This window comes from Suncus etruscus, chromosome 5, assembly GCF_024139225.1.
Source record: "Suncus etruscus isolate mSunEtr1 chromosome 5, mSunEtr1.pri.cur, whole genome shotgun sequence".
In the NCBI taxonomy this organism is placed as follows: domain Eukaryota; kingdom Metazoa; phylum Chordata; class Mammalia; order Eulipotyphla; family Soricidae; genus Suncus; species Suncus etruscus.
In genome coordinates, this window is record NC_064852.1 from 24952646 (window position 1) to 24966244 (window position 13599).

A 13599-nucleotide genomic window follows, 5' to 3' on the forward strand; every position below is an offset into this window, starting at 1 on the left:
GATCACAGCACTTACAAATCTTTAAAAATCAATGAATAAATAAATAAATTCACATGCTCTGGTAAACAGGGAGAGTAATCCTGTCTATTCTTGGAGCTCAAGCAAAGCCGTAAGCCTCATCGATGAGGAACGTAATGCAAAGGCCAGGGAAATAAGGCAGTCGTTAGCAGAACAATTTCACCAATAAAAGATGAACTGATCCAGGGTTTTTCAAACAGTCCATACAAGTAGAATTGAAAGAGTTAAAAGGGGCCAGAGAGATAGCATGGAGGTAAAGTGTTTGCCTTTCATGCAGGAGGTCATCGGTTCGAATCCCGGCGTCCCATATGGTCCCCCGTGCCTGCCAGGAGCAATTTCTGAGCCTGGAGCCAGGAATAACCCCTGAGCACTGCCTGGTGTGACCCAAAAACCAAAAAAAAAAAAAAAAAAAAAAAAAGAAAGAGTTAAAAAATACAATAGTCAGCCATAACAACAAAATTCAACACACAGAAGACAGTTTTAGGAATATGATAGACAAAATTAAGGACAAAATCAAGTGACAAATTTAAGCGAGAAACAAAGGAAAGAAGGCATAAGATTTGTCATAAATAATAGCAAGAAGATCCTCCGGTACTCCAGGGCTTTGCCTGGCCACATGGCTGGGCAAGCCACCGAGGTGGGTCCCTTGGAGGAGTTTATTGGTTTTCCTAGGCTCTCCCCATTTCCCTCCCGGCTCCAAAAGGAGGGTCTGGGGCGGGGGCTGCAACCTTCGGCCTTCTGGTTCTTTCCTTCCTGAGAACAGAGCCGGGAGGTCCTGCCAGCATGGTGTTTGGCAGCCCTCCACCATACCAAAGGCTGCTTTAACCAGGCCTAGGAAGGGGTGCAGGACATGAGTCACAATAGATTATGGCATTAGGACTTATCAGGGAAGTTTTCTTATTAATCTTGTCCATTGTGAAACCAAGCGGGGGCACTATAAAAAATATATGGATATCATTGTGTTTCATCTGCTTGTCATTATCTGAATGCCATCCAGGTGCTCGTTTTATTCCTTTACTCCCTCACTCCCATCTCTTGTTACCCCACATTTAACCATTTTCTCTACTAATGATTTTTGTTTTGGCCAAGGTAGATTACATATCTTTCACAATAATTTTTGTGTGGAGTCTGAAACTTCAGCAGGCAATGCATCATGGCAAGGTTCCATGCTGTCGACTTTTTGGCCAAGAGAAGTTGAAGATGCAGTCTCGGCAGCCCCCCACAGCCTTCTCTCTCCTTCCTCCCTGTCCCCAGGGTTATTCTTGGACACCTGCTCAGGGTCCCAGCAATTGGTTTTCAGTGACGTGCAAGAGACCCCAGGCTTCCTTGTTCCTGCAAGGGGCTGTGAGGTGTCTGCTGAACTTTCAACTTTCAGCAATTAGGAAGCAAACGCCTCTTGCCTGCCTCTCGGGGAGTCAGAAGCTTCAGCAGGCAACAAGGGGAGGTCATGGCTCCATGCTGTCTTCGCTTGTCCAATCACAGACCAAAGTGGTATCTCGGAAACACCCCCCTCCCTCTTGACTATTTCTAAAACATAAAAGGGTCACATGTATCTCCTTTGTATATCTCAGATGTATTCCCTTAACATCTATAACTCTTGTCAAATATCCTCATATAGTGACAATTTTGCCCACTGGATCTGTTATTTGATTGTTTGATTTTCCCCCTTTGAGATCTGTTTTATAAGCAATACTGGTAGAAGAGTATTGCTGTATAGATTTCATGTTTGTACCAAGTTATGGGGAATTTTGGACTTTATTCGTCGACCCCCAGATGCACCAACAATATCTTGTGGCATTGCTTCTCTTTTGCATAGGTACATTAAAATACATATGCAAACAAGTTCTTATCTAATAGAGATGGGAACACAAATTTGGTAATGTAATTAGGCCTTTTACCCTGAACATTAGCATAATGATTTGGCTCAGGCCTCAGAAAAATGGGCATCGCCCACACACACCTGAACAATGGATACCATCTATGGAAACAACCACAATTGTCTTTAACATTACCAGGATCCAAGCCTCTACCAGGGAAGACCTACCACTGCTTTGGCATTGACTTACTCCAAAGAGTGCTCCCAACACCCAGATGACTCAGCAACAGTCTGCATGCAGGGCAGATCACTCTGCATTTAATGGTATGCTGAAACTAGAGGATGCTCCACATCAGCCTGACATCGATGAAAGACATGCACAGAATCCAGAGTCTTTAATTAAAAGAATCTGATACCAACAATAGCTAAAGTGTGAAAAAGTTTCACTGGGACCTTGAGAATGACTGGAGTTGGACCAACTGGTATGCCTGGAACCCAGAGTCTGTCTTATGCCAATAAACTTCTAGGGAGAGGCCTTTTTGTAATCAGGTCAAGGAGTTTTTCTCCATTTTCCCATTTTTCTGGATCTACGCAAACAATGGCAATTCCCACTATCAAACCTTTAATATATATTTTTTACTCTTATCCTTTAAGGAAAAAAATACAACTTACTGAACTTAAAAACAAATAACTGTAGTAGAATTCCTGTCTCAAATACAGGTAAGAGATGGGAAGGGGGAGGGGGTAATGTTACACTGGTTAAGGGAGGTGTTCTGGTTATGACTGTAACCCAAATATGATCATGTTACTTAAATAAAAATATATTAAAAAATAATAATAGCAAGAATACTCTTCCAGTCATAGGGAAATCAAAAGGAGAGCAAAAGAGAAAGAATGGCTGGCAGAAGAAATAATCACCAAGAACTATCTTGTTCTCTGGAAAGGGGCTCCTGAAAAGATTCAAGAGGCCCAAGGAGAATTTAAAAAACTAAACTCAAACAAAACAACACCAAGGTGCATAGCAATCAAAATGGTCAAATAGACTACTTAAAGAAGCAAGAGAGAAAAAAAACCCAAAACACAAAGGAAACAATATAACAATAGTAATAGAGTCTCCACATGATATCTTACAAAGCCAGAAAAGAGTGGAATGACATATTCAAATTGAATTTTAAAAAATTTGGCCTAGAGTCCACTACCCTGTGAAGCTATCATTTAGACCTGAAGGAGGGAAAAGAAATTTTCAGACAAACAACTGGCAGAATTTGTGACTACTAAACTAATCCTCTAAAAATTACTGAAAAGCCATCTATAAAAAAAAAAAAAAAAAGACTTGAAAAAACCCAGCTAGATTCCGTAGACACATACATAAAAATGGCAATGCAGCCATATAATCACTCTCTATGTCAATGGTCTAAAATCCACCATAAAAGGACACAGAGTACCTGGATGGATCAGGAATTAAAATCTGTCTGCTATCTGTAGGAAATACATCTAAACCTAAAGATGAATACAGATTCAGACTGAAAGGACAGGATGAGCCAGTGGAAGAAAAAAAAAAAAACTACAACAGCTATGCTTATATCAAATCTAATGGCATTAATTATAAAGAAGATAATTACAGGCAGTGATGGGCATTAATCAAAGGAATAATAGACTAAGAAATACTATCATCAACATTTATGTACCAAATAAAAGTCCTGCAAATTTATAAAGCTAAAGTCCAGCACAGTGATGGAAACACAATAGAGACTTCAATGTCCCACTTTCACCACTAGACAGATCCACTAGAAAGAATAATAGTAAGTGAGGAACTAAAGAACTGGTATTGTTGTACATCCCAGGGTTCTTCATCCACCAAAACATTCTTCTCTAATGTACATAGAATGTTCTCTAAGATAGATCACATATTAGGACATAACTCAAACATATATAAATTCACATCTATAGAAATTATACAAAGTATCCTCTCTGACAATAATACAGTGAGAGCAGAAATTAACCACAGAAAAAAGTTGAACAAAATTTTCAAAACATGGAAGCTGAACAAAACATTTCTAAGCAGAATTGAATCAAAGAGAAAATTAGGAAGAAATAGGCACTCCTTGAAAGTAATAATAATGAGATACAAACTCAGTATCTATGGGACATGCAAAAGCTGTACTAAGAAGGAAATTCATAGCATTGCATACCTACAGTAAGAAGAAAAAGCCCAAATCAACAACCTAACCACACATCTCAAAAATTTGAGGAAGGAACAGCAAATCCCCTCCCTGCAAAAAAAAAAAAAATAGTAGAAGAGAAATAGTAAAAACTAGAGTAGAAATCAAAAACACAGAAATCAAGAAAGCAGTTCAAAGAATCAAAAAAAAAGGAAATTGGTTCCTAACAAAAAGAAAAAAGAAAAACCTTAGATTCACAAGGGAAAAAGGGGGAAATAACCAAGTAAATCAGATCAGAGAGGAAAGTGGAAAAATTACAATAGGCCCTTCAGTAATTCAAAATATAACGAGAGGTTACTATAAACAAATTTATGATCTTAAGCTGGATAACCAAGAATAATGAGGAGTAAGCAGAAAGCCTAAACAGGACAAGCACAAGGAAATTGAAACAGTAATTAAGAATCTCCCAAGATCAAAAGTCCTGGTCTCAGTGAGTTCACTGGTAAGTTCTATAAAACCTTAAGAGAATATCTTCTACCTTTACTTGTTAGGCTCTTCAAAAATTTCTAAGACTGAGAAATCCTTTCAAACAGCTTCTTTGAGGCTAACAATACACTTATGCACAAAGCAAACAGGACATTTCCAGAAAAGAAAATTTCAGATGAATCTCCTGGATGAATATCAATGTCAAAGTTCTCAACAAAATTTTGGCTAACTGATTTTAACAATATATCACAAAAACTATACTTGCTGATGAAGTACGATTCATCCCAGGGATACAAGGATGTTTCAAAATACACAGACAAGGAAAAAGTCTAGGAAAGATGCTCACAATCATTAATCATTATGAGAATGCAAATTGATACTATATTGAGATATCACTCCACATCTGCTAAATGATATCAAGAAGACAAGATAAAGTAAGTAGTGGAGGGGCTGGAGAGATAGCATGGAGATAAGGTGTTTGCCTTTCATGCAGAAGGACGGTGGTTCAAATCTTGCATCCCACATCCCATATGGTCCCCTGAGCCTGCCAGAGGCGATTTCTGAGTGTAGAGCCAGGAGTGGCCCCTGAGTACTACCGGGTGTGACCCAAAAACCAAAAAAAAAAGTACTGGAAAGGATGTGAAATAAAAAAGAATATCTATGCTTACTGGCAGGAAAATAAGTGGGTGTAACCACTATGTAAAATAGCTTGAAATTTCCTCAAATATTAAACATAAAACTACCATACAATCATGTACCACTCAGTATTTAACCAAAGAAAACATAATCCCCAACTCAAAAACTATGTATCATCCCAATGTCCATTGTACAATTTTTTAAATAGCCAAAATAAAGAATCATCATAATTAGATAAATGAATAAACTGAGATATATCTAAGGCAAAAATTATTAAGCCATAAAAAGGGTACTATCTTATAATTTGCAATAATATGAATGGATTTCAAAGGCACTATGCCATGTGAAATGAGTTAGAGAAATAAAGACAAATACCATAAGATTTCAATTATATTTGAAATCTTAAAAAAAATAAAAGAAGTGACTGCAGAGACTCAAAAAGACATTGGGCTAAGAAAAAGAAAGCACCTAGTGGATGATGGGTGTTAAAACACAGAGACCTGCCACTTTCCAGAGTGTTGAAAGTTGACTTAGGTTCTAAAATCAAGTATCACCTAAAGCTTCTCTACTGAGGATTCTATGTGTCTTTTTTGGTGGGAGGAGCTACACCCACTGATGTTCAAGAATTACTGTTGGGGGCCAGAGAGATAGCATGGAGGTAAAGTGTTTGCTTTGCATGCAGAAGGTCAGTGGTTCAAATCCCAGCATCCCATATGGTCCCCTGAGCCTGCCAGGAGCGATTTCTGAGTGTAGAGCCAGGAGTAACCCCTGAGTGCTGCCGGGTATGATCCAAAAGCCAAAAAAAAAAAAGAGTTACAGTTGGCTCTGCACTCAAGAATCTCTCCTGGCAGGTAAGGGGTGCTGAAAATCAATCAAACCCAGGTCAGCCACTTGCAAAGCAAGAGCCCTAGGGGTTATACAATTGTTCCAGCTCCATGTGTCTATTTTTTTTCAGAGGTCATTTAAAGATCATATTTAGAGGAAAGAGCAGAGAAAACTATCATTAGAAATAAATTCAATACTTTAAAAATTACATATATATGATTTAAAGTAACAACTATTTCAAGATAAAATATTAACTAAGCACTAAGATTAAAAAAATAAATGTCAATATCAGGTGCTAAGTATTATATAAAAGTTTAAAGACAAGTAAATGAAATTTATAGGAATCAAGATACCTGTTTTCTCTAATCTGTTGCCTCATTTTTTCATCCTTTATACTTTCGTGTTTTAGTCTTGCTAACTCTGCAGCTAGTTTTTCTTCCTGTTCAAGCTGAAGTTCCTTTAATCTTTTATTTTCTTCTGCCTGCATTTAAAAGAGAAACAGCTTGTTTAATTTGTCCTCCAGGATCATATTTTGAGGGTTTTTGAGAAATTGGTACAATACTCAGGCCAGGAATACAGTACTGCTCAGGCTCATGGTGCAGGAAATATCTGGCCCACCCCAAGAATGTTGGAGTCTTCCAAGTTTGTACCCAAAAATGTGCAGGATTATGCAGTGCTGAGGATTGAACCAGACTCAATCAAATGCAAGGCATGTGTGTTAACTCCTGAAATATTTCACCAGCCCTCAGGATCAAATTTAATTTCACCTCAGGGTTGAATGTGCTTTATAAGAGAAAATAGAAAGTGCTTACAGAGCAACAATTCACTGTTTTATCTTAAAATACAAAGCATTATTTCAATCTGTACTTGACCACACATTTCATCAGGAGAGATCTGGGAAACCTCCAAAGACAAAAACAGTATTAAAATATTACCTCAGTGTGGGGAGCCTAGCTGATGAAACCTAGAACATAGGACACCTCAGTAATTCCTAATCTGGTCACCCACGTGACCAAAGGCGCCCATGCCTTGAGAACAAAGGAAATAGACAAATACTAAAGTAATTCAAAGCAGCCCAATACATCCAGCCAGAAAGAAAAATATATAGAGCAACTTGCCTTTGTGTTAGCAAAAGGTTATTAGGATTACAGCTGATGTTTTATTTGTGCTTGCTGAGTGGAATTTGTGGGACTCTGTTTGGATCTTGTGTTTTCTATATAAACTCTCTTAGTATAAACATGTGCTCAGGTCTACCTCTTTGCCCCTCCCTATTACCTGCCCCAGCTTATGCTAATGAATGCTGGTAAATGTAATTGGTGGAAAAACCCGTAACACCCTCTGACGTATTTCAGCCCTTAAAAGCTGATCCCCCAACAATAAACTTCCCTTTTGAACAGCATGCGTTGTCTTGAGGGCCCTTCTTACTAACTTCTCAAGTTTTTCTTTACAGGTCGGTTCTGCTCGGGCAAACCCACTAATAACTAGCGACCTTCCTTCCCACACTCCCGCGGGTCGGGGGTCCCCCACGGGAGGTTGCACCTCAGGAAAGAGAGACAGACAGAAATAGAGAGAGAATAAAAATGTATGTATGCCCAGAGACAGGAAGGAGAGAGGGCATTGGAAAGGGTGAGAGGGAAACTGTGGACATTGGTGGTGGCAAATGCACACTAGTGAAGGTTGTTCGTTATACAATGTATGACTATAGCTCAATCATGAACAACTTTATAAAATAAAAAATACCCAACTGTATGATGAACAACCTTTTAACCACAGTGTTTAAATAAAATAATATTCTCTAAGGTAGGAGGAAAGTTCAGAAAGATCAATCCAATCATGGAAAAGACACTTTCATGATGACACACTGAGTCTTACACACACATTAAGAAAGAAGACAGACCATATTTCCAAAGCTGGTATTACATGGTAAGCTAATGGTAAATCAATAAATTATTATTAAAAACAAAATATATGGGGGGAGGTAAAAATATATATCTTCTCAAGAAACAATCACTCACCTTTTATAGCTAATCTTTTTCTCTATTCTTCCTTTATTTTTTTTTTCTTTTGGTTTTTGGGCTACACCCAGCAGTGCTCAGGGGTTACTCCTGACTCTGTGCTCAGAAATCACTCCTGATGGTGTTAAAAGGAACATATGGGATGTTGGGAATCAAACCCAGGTCTGTCCCAGGTCAACAGTTTGCAAATCAAACACCCTACCACTATCGCTCTGGCCCTCCTTTATTCTTATTTTTGCTAGACTGCCTTAAAATAGATCCCAGAGAAGTCATGACCATTCACTATTGATATTCAGTATTGAAATCTGTTAGAGCACACCCTGCCTTTACCCAAAACAAATGCAGGCATTCCCCCAACTTCTTTCCTTTCACCTACCTCTCTTTTGATTAAAAAAAAAAATCCACCTGGATCTCACTAGACCTTCCCCCTCCTGGTGAATTTGTACTGGTTTAATAAAGAAAGGTCAGTTTAGCTTGGCACACAGAGAGACCACAAGATGAGAAGCAAACTGACTCCATGATTCCCTCCTGACTGGCTTGGTTTATTAATTCCTCATGGCTACACTTCTTCAGATCTGTTCACCTGGGCATTGGAAATAATAGTGCGTAGGGTAATTTTACAAGGTGGGGTGAATTCACAACTGGTGCCCAAATAGGGATCCAGGGAATCAAGAAGACCCTAACAATTGTGAGTGACTTGACCTTCTGGTGGGTTATCACTATGACAGCCTCCTTCAGATAGGCTGAGTGTGCAGTGCCTGTCACTAGAACATTGGTGCATGAGGCCCCCATTCTGATTGATTTCACATTGCTAAGGTCTGGTCACTTATCTGCCCCACCACCCAGGGAAGCAGAGATCCCCTCAGGTGAGACAGAAGCAAGCAGTAAAGAAGAGAAAGATGAAAACTTTGAGCAGCATCCCAAATGCTGATGCCCACTGAAGGTGCTTTGTGTGAGGACCTCAGCCCCCTAACCTGCAGCAGTTTATAGAGGTCACTGATGGGATAGAAGCCAAAGAGAAAGCCCCATTGGAGGGGAACCAACATCAAGGAGATAAGTGGGTCCCCTCACCCAGATTCTGACCCAGGAACTGAAGGTCTTTCCATCCCAGGAGACCTCATCAGCAATGGAAACTGAAAGAGATGCAGCAAAGTGTGGAATTTGATAGAAAATTTTGAAAAGAAAAAAAAAATTTAATTGAAAAAGAATTTATTTTGTAGGCATAAGTGCCAGTGAAGGATCTTTGTGGTTAGATGCAACGATAAGAATTTACTCATAGAGGGCCAAAGATGTAGTTCAAAGGTAGAACACATGCCTTATATGTAATGAGGCCTTGGGAATATCCAGCACCAAAAACAAAGAAAAATAAGTTATTCTAAAATAAAAAAAGAATTCCTTTTTATATACAACTAGATATAAATAAACTAACAGTAATTCCTTAATAAGTTCTAATGCCCTGTAAATATTTAGGTTGTCCAACAATCTCCAAGATGCTTTGTCCTCAACATTTTTTGTTTAAATCAAGATCCAAACAAGGTTCACATATTTCAGTATTATATTTCTCTTAAGTCACTTTTATTTTTCAAGTCATTCTGCACCCTACCCTCATGTACTTTTATATCCCAGTCATTGATTTGTTCTAAGAAAGAGGGCATATGTTAAGTAAGTTGTCCTTAAATATGAATTTGACTGCTTTTCCAGAATGTCACTTAACTTATTTTGCTTTTATAAGTCATGTAAATGGTATAAAGATCTAGCAGTTGATTAAATTAGGTATTTAGGAAAGAATCAGCTTATGAAAATCATTAGCCATCATAAAATACAAGTTAAAACTAAAGTGGTATCACTATAAATTTATGAGAATGGATAAAATTAAAAGCAGCAAAATCAAATGATGGTTAGAAGCTATATCACCCACATTAATGGGTGTGTAACGGAAGTGTAAAATGATACAGCCATTTTGGAAAATGGTCTGTTAATTTGACATAAGGCTAGGGTACAAATACTATACAACTTGGTAACTGTGTTCTTAAGCACTTAATAAAAATAACTGAGAAATCAGAACAAGTATATAAAAAAAAACTGCACCAAAATATGTGTCATACTTCAAGTGTCACTACTGAAAAAATCCATACACTCTTAAGTGGATCAAATAAACTGCAGACCATCTAATCAGAGGCTAATTCCCAGTGACCAAAAAAGAAATAAAGTCACCACACAAACAACTACTGGATACATCTCTAGAAATTACACTGAATGAAAATATCCAGTTTCAAAGGGTCACATACTGGTTGATTTCATTTATAAGTATGTATTTTAGAATATTACATACTTGGAAAGTTTACTATAATTTTAAAAAAATGATTTGTCTTTGTCAAAAAGTTCCTTATGTTTAAACAAGATAAAAATTCACAAGTATAAAACATACCTTTCACAACTTTCACAAGAATGTTTTTTGTATTTTACACAACTACTGTCTAGATCCAGAACTTTTCCTAATAGACTCTTTTGGAGCTGTTCCAAGTTAACAGTAAATTAAGAACTAACAGAGTTCTCTTCTGCCATCCATCCACTCATGCACCACTTCTCACACTATCAACATCCCACACCAGAGGTACCTTTGTGCTAACACCACTAAACTTAACCTGACAAATCATTCTCACCAAAGTCTATGTTTAATACTATGTATATTTAATAGATTTTGATGAAAATGAAGGAGAAAGTACCAAGCTTTAAAATATCTTACAGAGGGGGCCGGAGAGATAGCATGGAGGTAAGGCGTTTGCCTTTCATGCAGGAGGTCATCGGTTCGAATCCCGGCGCCCCATATGGTCCCCTGTGCCTGCCAGGAGCAATTTCTGAGCCTGGAGCCAGGAATAACCCCTGAGCACTGCCAGGTGTGACCCAAAAAACAAAAAAACAAAAAAAAAAAATATCTTACAGAACAGTTAGACTGCCCTAAAAGTCGTTTTTTGTCCTCTACATACACATCCCTCCTGCATTACAATACTTGGTAACTACTAATCGTTTTACTATTTCCACGCTTTTCAGGGATAGAGTTAAAATTACACTGTATTTGGCATTTGGGGTTAATAATTCAAATTTAAGCTTCCTCTCCAGGTCTTTTCCTATACTCCAAAGTTTATGTAAACAGTGGCTAGTCAATAAAACTTTATTAAAGATAAAATAAAACAAGAGACAGTGCAATAGGTAAGATGCTTGCCTTTTTTATGTGCCCAACTCTGGTTCTATGCCTGGCACTCATATAGGTTCCCTGAGTCATGCCAGGAGTGATCGATGAGTACAGATCCAAAACAAAAACAGAACAAACAAAAAAAAAGGCAAAGCACATTTCCAAGGACTCTGCATGCATTAATTCATTATTTGGCAAACAATCCTACTCTGAAGTAGGCACTATTATTATTCCCACTTTGTAGATGTGGCATTGAATGTTAAAGAAACTTATTAATGTTTTCAGTTAACATAAAATATCTGTGATTCAGAAATACAAGACAGTTCCAAAACCCAGCTTTCATCAGCAAACAGAACTAAATTCCAGAGAGGAGGCTTCATCTACTGATATTGTCATTCTACTCAATCCCAGTATTAGCTATTGCCTTTTATTATTTTCAGGAGAAATGAAGTGGGGAAAAAAAAAAAACGAGAGAATGAACCGTAAAACTTACCTTTTGAATAGCCTCTTCCATATCCAATTCTAATTGTTCATTCTTTAATAATCTCAGGAATCTCTTTTGTTCAACAAACTCGGCACTTTTATTCTGTACCCGTTGAATATTGGCTTGATTCTGTATCCTTTTCAGTTGCTCAATTTCCAACTGTTTCTTGTAATTTCTGTCCAGTAATTTCTCATACCTTTCACTGTGGCTCAATGTTCTCCGATTGGAAGCCTATACATGCAGAAGGTAGAAAAAGGCATGCATATTTTGATATTCCAAAGTCTAATTTGTCAAGTATATTACTATAAGCTCCAGCAATAAATGATACAAAAAGAGATAACAGTAAAGAAGGATTTCTCACTCATTAAATTCAGAGAAATAAACCACAATATAAACGTGCTAGATGAAAAAGGTCCCTGTAAGGTAGGTGCTTGTATTATCCTTGATGACAGTACATTGAAAAATAAAAGCAATTTTAGAGGCATTCAAATGAATGGAGTCATGTTCCCCTTAGTAGCATATATGTTCAAAAATGCACGCAGCAGACATGATAAATCCAGATCCCTCCCAATGCAGGTCAGCATTCCGGCTCTTCATTCTACCCAGATCTTAACCTTTAACCAAAAAAAGTTGTTCAAAGCCCAAAAAGGGGCTTTCACAGTAAAAACTAAATATATTCATTCACACGCTCTGTTGACTCTCTTCCTGGAATTGTATTCCCAGTTCTGAATTTATTTGCTCAGAAACATAGGAAAAACAAAAAATTTATCGGGTGAGTCTAATATTATCTAAGACTTAGTCTAAGCATATGGGCATCATAAGATTTCATAAGACTGAAAACAAAATTAAATCCTCAATATTCAGAAAAATGGCTTGAAGGCCTTGTTTTGTTGCAGGTGGGCTCCAAACTACAGTGAACAGTGAAACTACCGTGAAAGCAATAGATAAACATTAATTTCTGATTCCCCCACCCCCACCCCCCCAAATCCTCACCATTTTGTCAGGCTAAAATCCCACACTTCTGCTCCAGGCGCGCCTCTAGCAAAGCAACAACAACCGCCAGACTGGGTTGAGCGCGGGGTGTTTACGCGGTTTCCCGGACAACGACTGGCAAGGCCCCGCCTCGCGCAGGCGCGACCGCCCACTGGGCCCGGCATGGTCCAATCAGCCTTCAGCTTCTTGGGAGACTGCAGGACGGCCAATTTTAACGTTCTAAAGGAAACAGGCGGGAAATTCAAATCCTTTCCCTGCCTTAAGAACTTTGCCTGCTGGGAATTGGGAAGGAGATAGATGGGGGGCATTGATGGTGGGAATATTGCACTGGTGATGAGGGGTGTTCTGTTTATGACTGAAACTCAATTACAACCATGCTTGTAGTCACGGTGCTTAAATAAAGATTTTATATTAAAAAATTAATAATAATAATAATAAAAAGAACTTTGCCTGCTGCACCCCCCTGTGAACTCTGGATTTATTCAGCAACTCAATTGCATGGTTTGAGTGTAGTTGCCAGGAGCCAAGTTGGTGGCTGTGAAAACCCCTGACAGAGAAAATAGGCAAATTCTTGTCCTTTAAATAGAGTCAAAGTCACTTGCCATGCACAGGACTTCCGAATCCTCTACACTTCTGCCAGGTCGACAACTGCCTTCATCCTGTAGGAGGCATCATCATGGCCACCTTGGTAGGGTAAATGTGAAACTAGTGGTGTGTGCTTCCAGGTTCTTTTGTCTCAAACCCTCAGGAATTGTTGGCAAACTTTGGGAATAAATTTGAGGACTTGGAGCCTGGAGAGAGAGTACAACAGGTAGGGCCATTTCATTGCACAAGGCCACCACAGTTCAATCCCAGCACTTCATTAAGTCTCCTGAGTCGCCCCAGGAGTGATCCTTGAGCACAGAGCCAGGCTGAACAGATTGCTGATAGAGGAGTGTTTCCCTTTATATTTTATTCACCACTTAAAGATT

General features: G+C 38.5%; 1 protein-coding gene across 1 annotated transcript in view; it reads right to left on the reverse strand.

Annotated features, from left to right (window-relative positions):
• The window catches only part of MNS1 (meiosis specific nuclear structural 1), a 74023-nt gene that overhangs the window by 31901 nt on the left and 28523 nt on the right, over positions 1 to 13599 (reverse strand). Inside the window, exons 2-4 of the mRNA XM_049772840.1 lie at positions 12655 to 12847; positions 11645 to 11866; positions 6297 to 6424 (exon numbers count right to left, since the gene is read on the reverse strand). Of these exons, the coding sequence (XP_049628797.1) occupies positions 6297 to 6424; positions 11645 to 11866; positions 12655 to 12847 (543 nt within the window). The remainder of the gene's footprint in view (positions 1 to 6296; positions 6425 to 11644; positions 11867 to 12654; positions 12848 to 13599) is intronic.